The sequence below is a fragment of the Gymnogyps californianus genome, chromosome 1, assembly GCF_018139145.2.
Source record: "Gymnogyps californianus isolate 813 chromosome 1, ASM1813914v2, whole genome shotgun sequence".
In the NCBI taxonomy this organism is placed as follows: domain Eukaryota; kingdom Metazoa; phylum Chordata; class Aves; order Accipitriformes; family Cathartidae; genus Gymnogyps; species Gymnogyps californianus.
The window spans coordinates 153,328,079-153,349,731 of record NC_059471.1 but is presented as its reverse complement, the minus strand read 5'-3'; the positions used below and the strand labels follow the sequence as shown (position 1 = coordinate 153,349,731).

Here is a 21,653-nt window from a genome sequence, read left to right as displayed (position 1 = left end):
CAGTTTATCCTTAGTTGCACGACCCAAGGTGAAGAAACAAAGCTGATTAGGCACTCGCTAAATTAAATTTTGTTTACGCCTTAAGAGATGTCTCAATCCACTAGTACGAGTGGCATTAGGATACAACTTCTTGTGTCCTGATTTGGTTGACTGTCTTCAGACTTTTTTGTGTCATGTAGAATTGGCAGGTGCTATTTATAAAACAAATGGACAGTTTCATAATTGGGTTTTAAATTGTGGATGGTCTGTACTCACTTCATAGTAGTTATGATGCTGACTTATTTCTATGCATCTGGTTTCTCAGTGTGCAAAACTTCAATATGTGTAGAAGCAGGTAAAGTAACTTAGCCAGATTAACTAGGATCCCAGTTGGGTGGAAGAAGCAAAATGAGCCAATGTGAGCATTTTTTGCAAGCTCTAATGATTTTTTTTTTTTAATCATATGAGTTACCTAGTGCACTTGGGTACTCACTACACTTGAGATGCAGTGTGGAAGGAGGGACCAAGGTTGTCTTACAGTCTTAAATGCATAGATGAGGGAAAGGAAATCAAGTAACTTAATTTTCATTTTTCTTGGGCAATGACTTAAATTTGGATGGAACATTCTTCAGCATATTTGAAGGTGTTGTATTTTTTTCAAGCTCTTCTTGGTGTGTTAGCTCTAAAATTTTGCTTATTAGATTATGTTTACATTGAAGGGTGAAGATGTCAACCGGACACTTGAAGGTGGGAGGAAGCCTCTTCACTATGCAGCAGACTGTGGACAGCTTGAGATTCTGGAATTTCTGCTATTGAAAGGAGCTGATATTAATGTATGTACATCAATTTGCAAACAGATATTAGGGTCTTAGGGTCTTCCCACACACACACGTAAGGGATTGGTATAAGTGCCTAAATGGTTACTGAAAGACTTAGATCAAACTAGATAATTTGATGCATTTAAAAATGTCTGAGAGGTGGTCTCCTAGAGGTTAGAAGCTTAAAATTACATTTATTAAATGTTTTTATTCTTTTTGGACACACTAGGAAAAGTTGTTTGTAGCTATAAAAAGTTTAAATTTAATTTGACTGTGATTAGAAAAATAAATCCAGTAATCACATCTAAATAAAGTTTGCATGAAATACATATTACATTTGTTGGAAGGGACTTCAGAAGACAGTGCAATGCGTCATTGGCCGGGGCAGGATTAACTCTGTTTAAATTGGTGTGCTTCTCTCTTTTTTTGGAGACATTCTTACTTGTACAAACTTAGTCATTTTGCTGTAGCTTGACATGCATGGCTTTTTGTCATGAAAAGACTTGGCTGGGCTGTGTTGGCACTTCAAAATAGTGTAGTTCTCCATGAAGTGAAGTTTCTAAATACTTTAACCATACACCCCAAACGCTGTGCTTTAGAATACTTGTCTGAAAGTTAATGTATAAGACATCTTAGCTTTAGTCCTTAACAAAATGGCTTGAATTTTTTCCTTGGTGTCTGGAAAGATTATCTCTTCCTCAGGAGCTCTCCTAACTGGAGAGGAGGAAAAAATGGAGGAAAAAATAAGAACATTTCAGTTGCTCCATTTCTTATTCTTTCCAGGACTACAGTTGAGAGAGGAGAAGACCACCCAAACAATGTTTCAGCCAAAACTGGTTTCTGAAGTCAGGCTGGCTGAGAAATGTGAGAATTAGGAGTAGTGTTTTTTAAATTGGGCAAAATTTGTCAGCTGAAACCCCACAATTTCTATCATTGGCCTAAAAAAATAGACAAACTAGAAGTATTATGGAAGAAATATCTTGCTGTTACCTGACTGTTTTTTAAACAATGACTTTTCTTTTTAAAAAGGAGAGTAAAAAATTCTGAGGGAATGCATGTCTGGATAATATTCTTAAATCCTTACCTTCACTCTACTGTTGACAAAACAAAGTTAAAAAGTTAAGTGAAACCTTTTAACGCTGTGTGAAATTGTGCTTCAAATAACTGTGTCTCAATTTACAGGCTCCAGACAAACATAATATCACACCACTCCTATCAGCAGTCTATGAGGGCCATGTTTCCTGTGTGAAATTGCTTCTGTCAAAGGTGAGATACAAATGTTTAGAACAAGTTATCCATTAGCAAAGTATATTACTATGTTTTTTTCAATAAAATTATGATGCTGCAGATAAGTTCAGAACATCAAACAAATACTGTTTATGTTGCTAAACCAGAGAGGGTACTCTGATTATGGAGAAGATAGTTGAAGGAGAAAGTTCCAGGATTTTTGCAGTGTAGCAAAAGTAATAGTGACCACTAAGAGTATTGTGAGCTCCAGCTAGAGAGCAATTAACAGCAAATCAGGCAAGAAAAAAATGCATTCCTTCAGCAGACAGGGAGGAGTGGGATTTAGCTTTGGCAGCTGCTGAAGTGTTTCATGTGATGGAATCTCCACTGTGAAGTTGCTCAGAGGTGTGGTTTCCCTCTGCTTTTGCCAGATGACTGAAAACCCATCTGGGTTGGCAGAATGAGGGGAAGTAAAAGTAGGAAGACAAGCTTTCTGTGTTGTAGAGCTTGTAAATTTTGTCCTGGGGAGAATGAGCTTAATCTGTTTCTGTTCTCCCTTTGATTGCTATTACAAAGGTGATCCATTTTACAAAGCAGTAGTTAATTCAAGCAATGTTTTGTCTCCATTCATATGTGCTCCTTCTTGTTACACCTCACTTACTTTGAAAAGAGGAGGTTAACAGTGCATTTTCAGTATATGAACCCACTTAAATCATTTGGCCAAAGGATTTCATGCTGTGTAATGTTTTCATATGCCACTTCCAAGGTAAAGTTCTCCTTAACTGCCTTAATGCTGCATGAATTTCACTTTTCTTCACTTCTCTGATCCGTCTAATGTTAGTTATGCCTTTCTGTGAAGAAATGCTGTGACTGTTAATTTAGGATTCAAATGGTACATCCAACTTGCTTAAATTTGTTATGAGGACTGATCCTTCATTAAGGATCATTATATACATGTTACAAAAAAAGATATCCTTTATCCCATGTTGTATTTCTTTCCATTTCTGTTTTGAAGTGTTTTGCATTCTAAATAAGTTGCTCAAATAATAAATAAGATGCCTCAAAACTTGAGTTCACACATGAATTGTCTGGCAATTAGTAAGGGTTGTGCATTCATTGTAGTCTCTGTCAGCGAGGGCATTAAGGTCCTTCCTGAACCAGCTATCTTTCACATAGCTTGTGAGAATGTATTGATGTCTATACTTGGTACAATTTGAATGGCATTTGTTAAGTTCAACAGTCATAGAGTGAGGCAATCTTACAAAGATGTGCAGAATGTTTTGAGAAAGTGAACTTGAACTGGAGATGAGGTCAGAAAAATGTTACTGCAGCTGGATAGTTTGGGAAAGCTTGTAGTATTTTCAGATTTCTTCATGCAGAGCTAAATGTTGTACCACATCTGCTTGCTTCCATTCACATGGGCTAGCTGATGAAATATTTATGAACTGGAACTTCGTTCATCAGCTCACTCTGAGGCAGATCTTATATTAAGAGGTTGTTCTTTCTCTTAATACCGTTATCTTATGACCCTTGTTTGAACATCTGTTGTCACACCTTATTTGTAACATAGTCTGATTTCATATGTTCTTTGATAGCAGATACCTAGGAGATCAGGTAGTTCAACCCTTATTGAAAGTTCTAAAAATTACTGACTGTTTAACTTTGACTGTTTAATGTTCTTCCTAGTTACTTCTGGAGTGGGGTGTATTTTATTGTTACTCCAAATGCAGGACAAATATTGAATATCTGATGTTAGTGTATGTAAATAGTGGAACTGCAAATGATGGACCAATATATTTAAGATTTTTCTTCAAAGCTCTTTTGTTGCCTTTGTAAATACTACACTACTTCTTACTGCTAAGAAGCTTCATTATTTTACATGTACCTACCTTCAGCTGCCTTCATTTACCCTGTTAGTTGATCTCTTGCATACATGGCCTCTGTCATAGAATATCCCTTAAGCTGTTGGACTAGAAGTCAATAACCTCCTTAACATTTTTAAACAGGAAAACAAAAATAATGAATATTCTTTTGTACTTTCACAAGTTTTGAGAACCGATGAACACAGCGATGCATATCTCCTTAGTCTGTTTGCATACCACAAATATAGAAGAGTTAGCAGTTTAATCAAGTTAAAATTATGTAAGGAATAAGAGATTGTTCCTCTTCACCTGCTAAAATTAGATTTAATATAAATAATTCTATGTTGGATGCAGTTGTTGATTTGGAAACTGAATCGTTTTAAGCTAACGTTCTGTACTGCCTTCTACAGTATATGAATTGTGGGGATGTTCATAAACCTTTCCTGTGAGACTCTTGAGCTATTGAGAGGAGGCGGGGTGTTCCAAGAAATATTTCAGATGTTAATCAGACATAAAATGCAAAAAATGTACCTTAATAAACATACCGAATATGAAAAAGGTTAGCTTAGTCAAGGTGACCTCTAGGATTTTTGTAAACTTTATGTTACTGTAGAAGATTCATTCAGCTGATGGAAGTAAGCTGGTTACTCTTTCATATAGTGTGACTGCAGAGCATTCTTTAAACAATCTTCCACTGAAAGCAGTAAAAGCATTAAAAGTATTTGGGCATAATTCAGTTTCAGAGGATAATAAATACATATAAATAGTAGAGACACTGAATCAAGATTCTAAGCTCTTAAACTGACTAGAATGATTAGAGTGGCCAGTTGATCTTAAGCTGAAGTAGCCTGGGCTGCTGCAAACCTGTACTTTCTGTTGTTGATACTGGTGATCATGCAGTTGCACAGTGAAACACAGCCAAGCTTCTTCTAAGCTTATATTAGAGACAGTTTACACTCATAAGAACTTAACTTGAAAAGTACCGGGGGACCTATGCTGGCTCTTACCAGTTCAGTCTCTACAAAAGTTTTTAATGTACATATTGCATGAGTAATAGAATTTTCTGTAGAGGATAGTAATAGTGGAAGCCATTACACCAACTATTGCAATTTGTTTTATGGTATTTCAACTAACTTTCAACAAGGCTTTCCTATGATAAAGCACAGTTGTTACTCTTGTTATTCATGAGAAAGGACTGTTCTGGGGTTCTTAGCTAATGCTTATCACACATGGAAGTTGAATGCTGTGATGACAATGTGTCAAATACAAATGACTTTTTAGAATAGTGAAGGCTGGTGGTTTATCTGGGAATCACTGGCAGCCTGTAGACAGCTGAACTGATAGAAACATAGAATCATTTAGGTTGGAAAAGACCCTTAAGATCACCAAGTCCAACCGTAAACCTAACACTGCCAAATCCACCAGTAAACCATGTCCCTAAGTGCTATGTCTACACGTCTTTCAAATACCTCCAGGGATGGTGACTCAGCCACTTCCCTGGGCAGCCTGTTCCAGTGCTTGATAACCCTTTCGGTGAAGAAATTTTTCCTAATAGCCAATCTAAACCTCCCCTGGTGCAACTTGAGGCCATTTCCTCTCGTCCTATCACTTGTTACCTCAGAAAAGAGACCAACACCCACCTCGCTACAACCTCCTTTCAGGTAGTTGTGGAGAGGGATAAGGTCTCCCCTCAGCCTCCTTTTCTCAAGACTAAATAATCCCAGTTCATTGAGCTGCTCCTCATAGGACTTGTTCTCTAGACCCTTCACCAGCTTTGTTGTTGCTCTTTGGACGCGCTCCAGCACCTGTGATGGCTTTACACACATCTGCCTTTGAAGTGTGCTGAAATATTTAAGGTCATAAAAAGAAAGAGTTGAGGATTAGAATTCTTTAGGCATGTAGTTATGACATCTGGGCTACAAAGCTTTTAATAATCCATTGAAATCTGGCTAATCCACTGGATGTGATGTGTTAAACTTTGTCCTTCATATACGTTGCTCTTTTACTGGTAAGTTGGGGGGAAATTTCCAGTGTTAGCATAGGGTGCTGGGATGATTTGAAATAGTTCTAATTCTGTTCTCTATCACCCTTTTCAGCAGAAGAGTTCAGAATGGACACTGTAAAGACGAGTTAAAAAATAGTTCTTTCGTTGGTCTGGAGATAAGATGCTCCTTTTCTCCTCAGAAGCTCAGTTATTAATTATAAAGCTGATGGACCCATTTGGATTTTTCTTATATTAAAGCAAGAATTGTTATGCTAATTATATACATTTATTGGACGTGCAGGTAACTGTATTTTCCTTTCTTATGGAAAACTTAACTGTTAGACTACATTTGGAGTGACTACAGGAAGAACAAAACTGAAGATGTTGCTCTTAGACCTAAACTACTAGCTCTTTGTCCTTTTGATGTCCTCTGAGAAGCAGTAGAAAGCGAATTCTAACTTTGAAGTAGTGCTCCCAGCCATTCTTGCTATAGCCCCAACCAGCTAACCAGTTCTTGTTCACTGGGGTTAGCAATGAGTCAGAATCAAATGGTTTCACAGCTTCTGAGGAAGCAAGCTTCCTCTGGGAACTGCCCACATGTGAAGTTTTATGTGAAGGCAGTGGAGGGAGAGAGATGTTTCACATTCTCAAGAGCTCCCTCAAGCACCGGTCTGGTTTGACAGTACCATAGCAGGGTGATACCTTGGATGAGCCTGCTGTCTCAGAAGCAGAACTTTCTACTTTATTCTGCAGTATTTGTAGGAATATGTTGAGGTATTTGTAGGAATATGTTGAGGAAAAGTGTAGAGAAATCAGGTTGGACTACATTTAACATGCAGATTAAATAATTTTTAAAAAGTCTGGAAAGGACCCCAAGAGGTTATCTTCAAGTCATTTTTAAGAATGCCACTGACTTGTTCTCGAAGGCCTTCCGTCAGCCAACTTCAGTGTCTGCCATTCCATAATATATTCAGCTTTCCATCATGCTGGTCTTCAAGTCTCTGGAATAGAACTGTACATTGTTTGTCAAGTCGTAGTATCACCACCATTATGGGAGCATTGCCTGTGGCTAGGTTTGGTCAGCTTCTGAATAAAATCACTGTTGCTGGGAGAGTTGTGTTGGGTTGCATACCCTATATCTAAATCTTGTGGCTCTCGGGCTTGAATGTGTATAAAATTATATAAATCAGCTCCTTTCTGAAAATCCAAAAGATCTTACTAGCAACCTTAACTCTTAACTTGAATAACCTTGTTTTGGACATTCATAACTGTAGTAGGGAGATATAATTTAACATGCTGCTTTCTGAAGAAACAAAGTGGAAAAGCGTGGTATGTGATCTATAGATGGCCCTTTCCTTGGGCAATTTGAAATATTCTAGCGTTAAAGCAGTTTTTGAGGCTGTAGTTTGACAAGACAAACCATTCAATGGTATAAGGAGTCTCTACACTATCACCAGTCCCCTAAAATGGATTTTGAATGGCAGCATTTGGAAATGGGTGAGGAATCTAGCAAGACTTCACAAAAAACCACCTCATCAGTAGCCTTGTCAGGATTGATAAGGGTCTGTGGAGATGAGGGGTGACCTAATCAAGCAGGCATTGCCACTGGATGCTTTGTAACATACAGCCAACATGTAGTGACGTTTAAATCTGCCCATCCAGGTACTTGAGGTGTCTTCAGAAGTTTAATTTGTGGTGTTCTGCAGCAGGTTTAATTACATAAGAGTGAAGGAGTGCTTGTATGCAGTCTTTCTTGCCATACTGTCCCTTCAGTTTGAGGTGAGCGTGCTGTCTACCAACATTAGGCTGCAGTCCCATGTTACAGCTAAGCCAGTGCAAAGGTTAGTTGCCTGCAGAACAGGTGATTCTGTTCAGTCTTTTAATACTCTTACCTGCATATTCCTACTGCTTCCTTGCAATAGGCGTGGCATTTACCCTGTTCATTCGTTCCTATTGCAAGTTAATTTCTGTAGTTAGTTTTCTGCCAATTGAGGCCTCCAAATTAAAGTTCTGTTGTGGATTTAGTTCCTTGTATTCGTTTATGGAATTGGAGAAACATTGGTGCCAAATCAAGAGACAGAACAGATGTATCTTCAGTTTCACTTCAGCTGCTGCCTTGGGAATTTTTTCAGTGCTTTTGCAGTGTGACCTGCCTGTTCCAGAGGGTGGCCTTCTGGGGTTGATTACAGTTTTTGTAGATGTACAATAGAACCCAGTTTCTCTGTTTCACGGCTCACCTGAGTGTTCACTGAACACTCAACAATGTGTTGTTCCATTGTAAATGGCCGATGGTGTTTGCTTGTTGCCACATACTAAATGCTTGCCTAGCTGTCTCTGTTGTGGTGCTGTTTTTGTAGGGGATGAATGAATTTCAGATGAAATTTGAGAATGAGACATGGAACAGATGAGAAGGATGAAACTGAAGTCCCTTTAGCTAGCCCTGTAGTGTCCCTTATACCCACACTCGCCATATACTGTTAGTTGTGAAGGCACAAGTGGTCTCTTTCTCTCCATTACCATACTTCATGTTTATTCTTGAAGAACTATGGGGAAAATATTTTGGTAAGCCTATTTGTCATCATCATTTTGAAAGCCTCATTCAATTTTATTAGTTTTCATAAGCTAAAGAGACACCAGCTATTGTCATTTGACAGCAGGTACCTTGGATATTGTCATATCTGAAGGATAAATGCATCCTTACAACTTCTTTTCTAAGAAAAAAAATAGTCAAGGCTAAAGGTTATCTAGTCCTTGCATAACTTTTGCCACAGCTGTATTCCCTTTTTTGTTTCCGTGCAAATCTGTATTCCTTAGCTGTGCAGTATAAGATCTGTGGAAACTTAAATTTGGGTAGAAGCTTATGTTGGGAGGCCTCTGTTTGGAAGTACCTGATCACAGGAAATCATGTTGTTTGGATGCACAGTTTCATTGCCTGGGAAATGTATTTGTAATTAAATATGCATTTTCTAAGAAAAGAAATCTTCTCATTGCTTCATTTTAGCAATGAAAATAAAAGTACTAAAAATCTTTATGAAGAAATGGGTTGGGCAAAATCCAAATACCAATTTGGGTTAATAACAATGGTTTTGACCTTTGTATGGAGAGTAACATTCAGCTATAATTGTAGGTGGGATGAGACTTTAAGGAGGTGAGAAGTGAAGTGAAATAGATGCTTGAAAAAAGAGCTGTAGTTGCATGCTCAATGAGAAGGGGTTTCACTGGTAGAAGTAAGAAAGTCTAGAATATTACGCCTGCCAAAACAGAGTATACCATGCTGCTACCTCTCTTGTGCAGTTTCAGGGAACTGGAACTGATTACTTCTGGATAAGTTTAGATATCATAGACCTTATTTCCTGCCTCTTCCCTCCCACTAACCCCCTAAGAATGCATTGAATTCTGTCTTGAGTCAACCATGGCTCCAAATTATGACATAGTTAACGTTTTCTGAACTACCTGGTGATCCTGTAGCATTTGGCTACATATTAAAACTGGAGCAATACAAAAACTGGAGAACTCCTTCCTTAATCTTGTGTGTCTTATAACACTTATTCTAGCTTTTCAAATTGCTGCCTCCGGAGGGGTATTAAGAGCTCCCTAAACCAAGTGATTTAGCTCTAAGTTTCCTCTTGGAATCCCTTCAAGCATTTCAAGTGTGATCTTCTGTGAAAGGCAGGTAATCCCATAACATTTGGTTTGACCTTGGAAAGTACATTCATCAAAAATAGTGAATTAAGTACTGTGAAGAAGAATCATTTGATGGAATTTCCTGGTGGGTTTTACAGGAAGTATTTGAAATGTGATTTTAATATTCATTAGTTGCAAATGAGTACTCCAGCAGGCTTGAGCAGTAATTTTGCAGCTTCAGAAAGCAAACAGCTTTATAATGCTGCTTTTACTCTTCGGTAAATCCTTTGTTCAGTATTGAAGTTGTTGACAATGTTTTAGGTTTTGGGGGTTTTTCCCAAGTTTTCACCTATTGTAATGGTTGCATGGATTTAACCCCAAATATTTTGGTTTTATTTGTTTTTTTCCTATTCATGAAGCATAGCAAAAAACATTTTGTTGAATTACAGTTTTATGATTAAGGTACTCTGAACTGTAGCTTCACATATTACCATAATTTGTATTGGTATTCAAGTTTAGACATTTCTTCCAGTATGGAAAAAAAAGATATAACCAACATACAGTTGTTTTGCATAAGTAACTTGCATTGTTTAAAACAAAGTGAGATAGTTATGACTTTGCTCTCATAATTACAGTGCATACATAGGATTACTGATAAACACCTAACACAACTTAAGAGTAGATACATTATACTTTTCCAAAGGTAGTTTCTCAAAAGGGCCTGTTACACACTTTCTTCTGAAGTTAGCATTTCAGTGAGGACTTCCTGATGCCTTGTTCAGATGTTTTAATTTTGGAATTGACAATGCTCAGTTTGATTTATTACACTATAAGAAACTTAGATGCAGTTTGAAAATTTCAAAAGTTGAGATTACAAATGATTGAGTGTTTTCAAGCACTGCTGTTGTGCTAATCATAGTGATCAGCCATAATCAATTATTGTCAAGATTTTTACAGATTGAATTCATTAAATGTTTTTTACCATAGCACAGTTGTGGTCATCTCTGATGGTTCAGGCCTGCCCAATATGAACTAAAACAAAACATTGATAATGTGGTAATTTAATCTTAAAGATCAAAACCAAAGTTTTTGTTGGCATGTTTAAAATGTTCAAATACTGTCACTCCTTCCAAACCTATAGGGATTAAAGCTCCAATGTTGGTCTGAAATCGCCAATTTGTTATAAAACTGTAAAACATACTTAAGTAGGAAAAACAATAAAATGTGAGGTTTTGTACTTGAAACTTATCTGTACATTAGAAAAGACTTTACCTTCCATTTGGGCACAAGATTTTAATGTTCAGATTAACAAACAGCTGCTACAGGTATGCTAAATCAGCCTCCAAAAAGTTTAATTAACCTACTATTATCAGTAGGTAATAATACAGTATCATATTAATTCTCAAAAATTGAAAGACTCCAAGTACTGAAATACGCAATGGGTGAAGAAGGTTTTTACTGCCCTCAACAAGGGATGGGTGAATTTACTAAAGTAGAATCAGTTAAATCTTAAGGTGTTCTGGCTACCAGAAGTAGTGTAAACCCTCTAGGTCAGAGTTGAGACATGCTTTTCTAATAAACACTGGTTTTGGTCAGGCTAGAGATCAAAACTGTATTCTTAAAACATATCTTTTGAAGAATTAATTTTGCCTGTTCCTACAAAACTGCCCTTCTTTATAATCCTACCTTTTTAAACTATCAAGCCTTACTTATACAGTATATAGCCTAGAAATAGTTTTGGGAATTCTTAGTATATCTTTCAAGTTTATGAAAATGTGTGGAATATCATACCATAGACATCCCAAAGAGTAGACCTATGGAGGTTTGCAGAGTGATACCTAAAACTGCTCTATCAGCATCTGAGTTTCAGTTGAAAATGTTGTTTTGCTCTGACTTACTGTAATATGTGAAAGTAATTAGCTTTGGTCTAGAGAGCACTTCCTGCTTATAGTTCAAAGGTAGGGCTTGTTGTCTTACTACTACATTAACAGTAGTTAATCCTTTTAATTGATCTTAAAATATTTTTCTAGGAATTTGAGGCATATTAAAACAGCCTTTGTAATTTTAAACAGTAAAGTTGTTTGCAGCATGTTGTGACCACAAAGTGAAACAGAAATGCCATATCTTGTGTTCATTTTTTTCACTTCTGCCTTGTCAGTAGTATTAATAATGTTAAATAACATAATATTGGAAGATATTCTACTATTAGGGAGGAAATGAATTTTTAGTAGCTTTTGACAAAATTGGAACTGAATTGTCTTCCAAAATACTAGGTTTTTATTTTGCTCATGTTACATACCAGCCTTCTACAAAACAAAATAACAGATAAAGTAGTGAGTACTAAGAACTGGACTGAAGCAACATCCGTCGCTGTATTTCAGTTTGCTTTTAGTTTTTTCAGGGGCAGCAGATTTAAGGGATTCCTTGAAAAGCAGAAAGATGTATAAAATTAAAATTGTTCTATGTTTTTCTTTAATAATCTTATATTTGATTTTGTAATGTAAAAAGATTTTTTTTAGTGTAGGAGAAACCAATATGTTACAATAGACAAACCGTTTTGAATGCTTCTAATGGAGGATGAGGTTTGTCACGAAAGATGCAACAGATCTCATCCATTTGTTCAGCTTTCAAAATAGTTTTGCTTTTTGTAAAATATCTAATGCAATTTGGTGTCTGCTTTCTACTAAAAATGTGTTATAAGAAATATCCTATTGAGTTAGGCAATTTAGCACACTTTTTTTCTCCTCCGACGGTGGCAAAAGGGATGCCATTTGGGAAGAGTTGTGAGTATGACCACTTCTGCTCACTTATTCCCCTCATTCATAGTTGTTGTATTAGGGATTTTAGAGGTACACACATCTATCCCCTTTAAGAAGTGTTTATAGATTTGTTGTCCATGAATTCATCCATAACCTTTTTGAACAAGCTGACATCTGCCTCCGTTACTTCATCTGGCAACTTGTTCTGGAAGTTTGCTGCTTGCTGTGTAAACTAGTCTTCTACCAGCTTCATTAAGTGCCCGCAATTCCAGTTTCACAGGGTTTAGTGACAGCTCTGCATTGCCTTTATCTGCTGCCTTCATGGGTGGTTTTTCTGAACTGCGATTGTACCCTAGTAGCTATTGTGCTGCCTTCAGAGCATGTTTAACATTTGTGCTTTGCCCAGTGGCTTAAGAGGGCAAATGTTCTTGTTTGTTACTACCCTGCCAAAGAAAGAGAGTTTATATATATTTGTGTGTGTGTATTTTAAGAAAAGAACATAACACAAACATAAAATGTTAATAGCTTTTTTCTTTGGGGAAGTAGAGAATACTGTGGAATCATTGTACTTTTATGAACTTTTCATTAAACTTGCTTTCAGGCAGTGTTGTACTTCTGAAAATTAAAGTCCTCTTGACCTGAACTTTATTATTTCCTTCTCGTTCTATTGAATGCAGGCAGGAATCTTTCTGCCTAGCTAAGGGGCCGTTCTCCTAATTTATTAACACTGAGTTTATTAAACGGTGTCCTCCTTAGGTAGTCATGACCCTCTTATCCTACATTCAGTAAAGCTGTTTTAGAAAGTCAGGTCTTGCATGTCTGTAACTTTTCTGAAATACAAATGTGCATGAGGGTGGAAAGCAGTCCTATATCTAAACTAAAAGTTTTCTTTATACTTTAAAGTTACTTTAGTTAACAGTTATCTTTTATACCCTAAATGCTGATATATTGGTGGAGAGTTTTGTAAGTTAAAGTTCTTTAAAATCTGATTCAAGATGAATACTGGCAGGTTAGTTACTGCATAGTTCCATTTTTCTTCAAGTCTAAGTTCCTTCAGGTTTTCTGAGCTTAACATCAAAGAAGAGCTTTGAAGCCCTTTTGGTTTCCACATGGATTCTAATCTGAGAGTGCTATCTAAGCAGTAGAAATAATCAACACCTGCAAAAGAAGCCATTACTGCTTTCATGGTTGCCTTTCTTCTCCCAGGACAGCTAAGATTATAGCTGTCAAATACCTGTTAGGGGAAAAATAAATGTTTCACAAGCAATGGGTTTCAGTGGTTTCAGCCTAAGTGTGTGTTTGCAATGACCATCTAGTCACTTCTTGGGAACAGACTGATTCAGCTCATGTTCATACCCAACAGAACAGTGATGCTGCAGCATACTGCGTACTGTTTGGGCCAAGGATGTTACACGGTGACAGGAGAGAGGTAAATGTTATGATTGCTCCTGTCTCTGGAGTGAATGCATTGCATATGCACAAAATGTATGCCTGTATTCTGCTACCTGAAAGGTACTAGAGAAAATGGGCTGCCTGGAAGGAGTTACTACAATTATAGTATCCCTCTCTGAATTCTTTACTGGAGTTCTCAAGACCATTTTATTTTCCCAGGCTCTTTCCCTGATAGCAGAAGCCTGTCTCCCTGCCCCACAGCTGACCGCCACCAAACAAAACAGTCTGTTCAGCTCATGTCTTGCACTGAGGGTCTCTAGGGGCTGCAAGGAAGATGAACAGCTCCAACAGGATCAGTGTGGCCAGTGGACCACAAGATGGGCACTACTGCATTAGAAACCACTGTAAACCCATCTTTTTAGAATGGCAAATTGAATATTTACAAGTAGAGAGAATAGAGGTTTCAAGGAGGGAAATATTCTATGTTGTGAAAAGTAGTATTGGCAGCAAATCATAGTAATATCAGATCCAGTTTATTAGATTGTTAGAAACAGTTACAATGGGAAGTTTAGGGGGCTGAGAGTTGTTTTGGGAACAGACATGGTATTATGTATAGAATTTTAGTGGGGTTTTATGTGTATAATCTTTTATCAGTAAAGAAGCTCTGGAAATTCTAGGTCCATTATGTTCTTAGAAAACTATTCGGTGTCCTTAATAGTAACACTTAATCTGTGCACTTCCTTCCTTGTAATTGAGAAGAGATTTGTACTTATTCTATGGAGATTTTATACATAAACTAAAGACAAACCTCTGCAGTACATGCTCTTGACAAAGTGTGTCTGTATCAACAGTGTTTTTCCTGTCATTTGATTGAGCAAAGACACGTTTTTAAAATGAGACTTGCATATCTTCTCAAGAAGAGTTGTTCTGGAATCTGATTTTCAGGAAACATCTCTATCTCTGTAGTCAGTCCTGTGCTCTCTAATAACTTTTATCCCTTTAACTACCATATTTACAATTTAGTCTGGGTTTTCACTTTTATGTATATAACTACACAGTGCTCAAAGCAAACATGACTAGTTAATCACTCCTTGCTTCTCTTCTTTTGCTCTCCGTCCATAATTCTGGCACTGAGGCTGTGTTTGCACTTACTGTTCTGCAGTTTGTCTAGTTGGTGCATTTCTGTTATCCTCTATCCTCCTGTTGCCTCCCTATTCTGTTTTGTTGCCTTTTAGGTGTACGCATAGCTCATTCAAAACAAACTTGATCAGTTTTGGACTTAGAAAAAAATACCACAAAATCATTCCATGTAGCAACAGGGATTTTTTCAAAATGGGAGAGAAGCACAATCCTAGATGGATGTAGTCTTTTATGATAAAGAAAACAGTATGATTTGTTAGTAAGCAAGCTCTTCCAGGCATTACCTGTCTAATTTAGTGTGTGAAAAAGCTTGTTGCACCATAGGTTTCATAGAAGTGCGTAACACTGAATTCTTACATTCATAAGAGTAGTTGCTGGAAACAAAAAATCCTTCTGTTTCTATCCAAGATTAATTGATAATTTGTTGATCTTGCAGCCTGCTGTGTGACAAAAGTTATGTGACTTTTTTCTAGTTCTAAAGTATAAAGTTTGAAACTTAGATTAGCTGCGTACCTAATAGTTTTGTACATAAATCTTGCCTGTTTGGTTTCTAAATGAAAACAATGCACTGCACCAAAAAGCTGTATGTAATCCATATAATTATACAAGGTAAGTAACTGTTGTGACACACTTAATACTAATGCAGCCTGGCTTTATGAATTGACAATCCTTCTCAATGTCTTTACAGGGTGCTGATAAGACTGTGAAAGGCCCAGATGGACTAACTGCCTTTGAAGCCACTGACAACCAGGCAATCAAAACTCTTCTTCAGTGACGGATGGACTGATATCTTAAATGTCTCTCCTGTGGCCTCACACTGCTGCCTGTCTGTCACTCTTTGCATCTTCCAGCTTCTTCAGCTAAATACTTTGGGGGGAGGGAAATACTTTATGAATCAGACTAGTTAGGGGCTTATATCGAAGATAATCTGTTTGGAGAGGGTTGAAAACTATTATGAACAGTGTCCCTCTAGGACTTCTTTTCAGTGCACAATCTCTTCCCATTTCTAGTGAAAATGGAAGAAGGAAGGCAGACCATGCTCTTGAATTTTTGGCTTGTAAACCTCCTAGGTTAGTACTAAGATTTTTGTTGAAAGATTCCTTTAGATGGAAGTACTGTGCTATGTACTTGAAACTAATTGTGAAGGAGACAATAGTCCCATGCTATTAGTGTCTGCCATAATCTGAAGTGTAGTAATGTAGGTGGCTGGGTTGCTTTTCTCTCTTCTCTATCAGTGCGTAGCTTTATTCTTCTGCCTAAAGCTTACGTTGCAGTTTTAAGGACTTTTGATACTAGTTATTGGAGCTGTTCTTTATATTGACTAATTGGATGTCACACTAATGTTTTTCTGACTCTTGAGTAAACCAGGAAAGATCACTTGAGGCATGGTGGTGTTACACTCCAGAATATCTGCCAAGGTACTTTTGGATGCTTGAACTTGAGGTTTTTCTTTCCATGTTTGTTCTAGTCCAGGACAGACATTTTAAGCAACTGTTTTTGAGAGAGTTCAAAATGTCACTGTAGTTATTTCCAAAAGGATTGTAAGATGGAATTTCTTTACTCACCATGTCAGCATAAAATTTGTAGACACATGCGAAAGCTACAGGCTGTTTGGTATGCAAGGATAATCAAGTCAAATGTGGAAAACGAACAGTAATTATTTAGACATTCATATCAGGTGAATATTGTTGCTAAACTTTTCTGGTAAACTTTTAAAATACATGTAAGCTTTCTAAGTTCAGGTGTTAGGAACAGGAAGATGTACAAGTAGAAGTCTTAAATTGCTCTACTGGAGAAAAAAAAACTTTTAATTGTGCGTATCTTTGAATCGGTGTTTCATTGTTGGCTGAATGAACCTCTTAAATTTCATTAAGGCATGGGGCTTGTTCTGAAAGTTCCCAGTGCAACCGTAACACATTAACCATCGACTTTTAGATAAGATTTACTATACCAGTATGTATGACAGTACTATGACAGCCTTCATAATTCATGGGAAGGTATTTAATGATCTTGTAGAGATTCCCATCACATCTTATGGTCCTCAGGAATGTCTGAGCTTCTGGCTTTCATCTTGAAAATTTTCATTAGACTGCTGATTCACCCAAAACTGAATAACAGGTTTTATAACAGAAAAGTGTATACCACAAACTATACATCTTCCTCTTTTTTGGAATACAGATTTCAAATTTTCTGATAACATACACAATACAGAAAACAAATGTATATAATGTCTCATGCTGAATTCTTAAAAAAAAGTAGCTGATATTATTTTGATATCACTGTTGAAATTGAGAGGATATGTAGAAGTAGGCTGGCGACTACCACTCATATTTAATGGAGACTTAGTTTTACTTGAATCATGTTGCATATTATGATTGAACGTCTCAGCTATAAAAAGCCTTGCATTTAAACTGTAAAATGAGAGCAGAAACTGATTTACATGTACACATCCCATAAGAAAAGTGATGGAGAAAACAATCAACTCTGGCCATAAACTGTACAGTGCAATTACTCTTTGATTCTTGGAGATGGGTGGCAAGGAAGAGCAGAAGGATTGGAAATCAGTGATAAATCAGTTGGTGAGCTGCTGATAAAAAACCAAGCATGTTTGGTGAACAGTGCTTTTAATGACTATTTAAAGAGAACTCTTTAATCTTATCTCTGATCAGTGCTGGATTGTCATGTCATTGTAACAGTGTGAACACAGACTATAGGTTTAACTCTTTATTCAGCTATGAAAGTAACCATCTTTGGCATAAATTTGCCTCCATGTTATGCTATTAAATACTTAGCTATTAAAATACTAGTCTAGAAAACTGCAATCTGTTTTTATGTGGAAAACTTGATTATTCAAGTTTTTTGTGTTGATTAGTGTCAAGTTGTCTGGCCATAGTGTTTTTGTCTTTTTGGTTTTTTTTCTCTGTATTCTTTCCTGCCCTTCCCTTCAACTCTTGTTTAAGTGAGCATTATCATAGTAAAGAAACATCATCTTTGTACTAACTCTTCTGGTGATTCACTGAGGCAATTTTGCCTACCTTTTTCTACAATTATGTGGACACCTTATTTTTTCTTACTTCACTTGAGGGGAAAAAACAAATGCAAACAAACTTCAGTGAGACAAGTGTTAATTTGGCTGTAATATATACCCAAGCTGCCTCTCGAGATAGTTAAAAGATGGCATTTAATGTTTGGCTCATAAAGAAGAAATACTTTTTTGCTTTTTGCACTACATAAGAGGTGATTGATCATTTTGCCCAGGATTTAAAAAAAAAAAAGTAATAATAAAAGCTGATGCTTTTGTAATTGTCTAGAAACTAGGCTTGTTCATTTGTTCCCTTGTTAGCTATATTGTGGAAAAAATAATGGGTGGCTGCCTCTATCTTTGAGTAGGTCCTAACTAGATGAAAATACCAAACTGTAAATTATTTTACATTCTATAAACAGAATTTAAATACTTTGTCAGACTGGAATCACATATGCTTGGAAATCCACTCTGTTCTTAAACCTTTTCCTTTGAAATTTGTGCTGAATAAGTTAAAACCTTAAGTATATTTTGGATTTTGTACCCTCTGCTCCTTTTTCTTAAGGGGGAGCAAATGGGAAAAGGAGTACAATAGTTAAATGGAACTTTATCCTTGAACGTAACATTGAATTATTTGTAGAAGAGGCTGGTAAGAATGGAGTGTCCTAGGTCAAGCAATTGCAGTGTTGCATGCAAAATTTCAAAACGAACTTGTCTTAATTATATTTTGTAAATGGATAAACAATCATCTTTCTACGCAGTGATGGAAGAAAATTAGTGCTCTGTGCATTTTGATATTTGACTTCTTCTTTTCACCATTGTTAACTGTTTTGACACAGTTGGGTTCATCATTATCATGGTTCATAGACATCAGAATGCTAAATGATACTGTATTTTTAAGTTTGTGTTGCAAGAATGAATGGAATAAACTTGAATTGTGCGATATGAGAATGTAGAGTTTTATTTCCCTTTCTGCTCCTGTGTTTTATTAATCTCTGGCTACAACTTTTTATTTGCCTGGAAGGCGTCTAAGCTCCAGCTCACGTGTACAGCAATTAAAATGTTCAGGTACTTATAAGACTTAAATGTGGAATGGAAGCTACTTTGAGAACTAAATATATTAAGTTGTTTGGGTTTTTTTTAAATTACACCAATTTAAAAAGTTTTGATTAATTCTGTGGTCTTGTAGTCTGCATTTCCTGCTTAAATGGTAATGCATAATGTTGAAGATCTCTTATTCATGTTAAATTCTAAGAGGCAGTCTATAGATAGAGGGATGTTCCTCCCATTACCTGTGAAGACTAAAGCAATTTATTCTCTCCTGTACTTCATCAAAGAAATTGAAATGGTTATTTACAGAAAGCACAGCTGAAGTATAAATCAAATTGTATAGAAATGTGTATTCATTATTGTTGCATCTTTATGGTGACTTTGTCAGAACTTCCTTTTGTAACGTTGCTTGTCAGTAGAGATTTAGATCCAATTGCTTGAATTGTTTGATATGATTTATTTTAAAATATACACTTTTAAAGAAAAAGTACAGGAAGGTGTTGTGTCAAAGTGGGAAAACTATAAATATGGAAAAAATATTTCAAAAGAAACCTAATTTGTCTGTTTTTCTGTGGTAAACTTTGAAAACAGGGACTTCTAATGCTGTATACACAACTTTTCAGTCAAATATTGGAGAAAGGAAGGAGATGTTCATCATAAATACCAAAGCAATTCAAATAGTGTGATGGCCAGTGGCAACTGATGTGTGCACTTCAGTTGGTGTTCATCTTATTGTTTTTTTGTTTGTTTTTTTAATGGACAGCTTTATTGTAGGAGGAAATACTAGCTAGGTTCAGAATGCAGATGCCTTTCACTCGCGTTCCTCAATGACTGGCTAACCAAATTCATCTATACATGTAAAGGCTCTTCCTAATATTTGTCTATGGCTGATCTTTTGGAACAAATTGATTTCTCAGCTCCCTTCCAAAAGGAAGCTGGCCCAAGAAAGCAATTTTTTCAATTGCATCACTTGATTGTTTCTCTCAGTTTTGAGAAAATTATATTCTCAAAGCTCTCCTCAAAATATTTTTGTTTTATTCATAATCTGACCTCTTGGAACAGCTTTCAACTAAGTTATGCCATAAACTAACTAGATGAGTTGTTTGGAAAACACTTTGTTTCATGTAGTGCCTTGAAAGGCTTCAAAACCATATAGTGTTTGCCTGCTCGGGAAGTGAATGAGCATTTTTTCCTAGGAGCAGCGCTCCTCTCTCCCTGCCTTAGCAGTCCAAACAATGTTTCTAATAATTTTAAACTAGGAAAAGTTGCATTTAGATACCATTGCTTGCTATTGCGATCTAATGTTAATTTGGAGAGCCTTCCTTCCCATAGAAGTCCTAGAATCTCTTGATTCTTCACTCTTCAAATTGCATTTGGAAAGCACCTGTGTGCACATCTCCACTCTCCTGTGTCCTGGAGAATGTCTCTGTTTTCGGGATACTGTGGGCTGCTACAGAATACGGGATTCTTCTGTACTTTTCAGTGAGTTCCTGTTTTCCACATCACTTTGCAACATTTGAACATTAAGAATGGAGGCTTTCCTTTTCATACACTGAGGTTCATGTCATAGCCATTAAAGTTGAGAGGCAGAACAGTGTGCCAAAACCACAATAGACTGCATATCTCAGTTCATCTATCAAACTTACAATTCGTTAAAGGAAAATTTCTTTCAGTTGTCTCAAGCTGAGCATAAATTTGAAGGATCCAAAACTCAATCTCAAAAATGATTTTTTGACCTACAATAAACTCAGGTTTCATGCATCTAAAATTATTTACCTTTGAAACCTTCCTTTGTATGTGTTCCTTATAATTTCCTCTAACTGAAAGTAATTCCTCAGTACATTCAGAAGAAGCTTCAGTTTGTTCACTAAAGTTTTTTTTTTCAAAGTAAAAGAAACCATTTTCTAGTTTGGATCAATGTTTGACTATTTTGCCTCAAAAGTGTTTGGAGGTGGGAAGTCTTGAAAAGTATGTAGCCTTTCATGGAAATGAAGTTATACTTCCTGTTTCTTTTTGGCATACACTTTTAATTAAGAAATGTAGCCTTTTATTTAAAGAGTGGCAGCATATTGTGACAAAAAAAATCCAACCACCCATTTCTTTTTTATTTATTTTCAGTGGAAAACCAATAGATATGTTCCAGGTTGACACAAAATGTTTGTTTTTCTTTTTTTTTTTTTTTTTTTTTTTTTTTTGGCCAACTTCTCAGTGCAGCCACCAAACCAGATCAGTATTTGTGTGCCCCTATATAATGATTCAACTTGGTGTCTGTTTAGAGTGGTGATATCCCTGGAAGAGCTGCATGATGCCCTAGACTTCTGTAGTGTCTCCTAATCGAGCTTCATGCTACAGTCCACTGTAGCACAGGGCAGATGTAAAAGTTTAATTAGGACTAAGATAAAGACATATATGTGAGTGGGGTTGTTATTACCTAATTCAGTTTCTGCAATGCAGAAGACTTCGCAGTATCTATCTCTTGGCATGCGGAGAGTGAGGATAGCTGCCATTGTTAAAGACTGTTAAACAGTAATTTGTCATTATAGCGGATGAGCTATGGCCATCATAACATGGTAGCCTTCTACAAAGAACACATACATTCTAACGTTAGGTTCCAAAAGTGTTTCCCAAAGTTTATTCTTGTTACTTGTATACATTTTTTTGGGGGGTGTTTTGTGTTGCATGTGCTTTAGGAAGCTTCCTGAAACAAGAATGCTTTTGAGTTTTCTTTCATTGCTCCTTTGCATAAAGCAGAGGTGTAACTTTACCTTTTACAACAGAAATGTATCTTTTGCATTA

General features: G+C 36.5%; 1 protein-coding gene across 1 annotated transcript in view; it reads left to right on the top strand.

Annotated features, from left to right (window-relative positions):
• The window catches only part of MTPN (myotrophin), a 43,382-nt gene extending 24,632 nt beyond the window's left edge, over nt 1-18,750 (top strand). Inside the window, exons 2-4 of the mRNA XM_050906369.1 lie at nt 699-812; nt 1,980-2,063; nt 15,474-18,750. Of these exons, the coding sequence (XP_050762326.1) occupies nt 699-812; nt 1,980-2,063; nt 15,474-15,560 (285 nt within the window). The 3' untranslated portion in view covers nt 15,561-18,750. The remainder of the gene's footprint in view (nt 1-698; nt 813-1,979; nt 2,064-15,473) is intronic.
• The last annotated feature ends 2,903 nt before the right edge of the window (nt 18,751-21,653 follow it).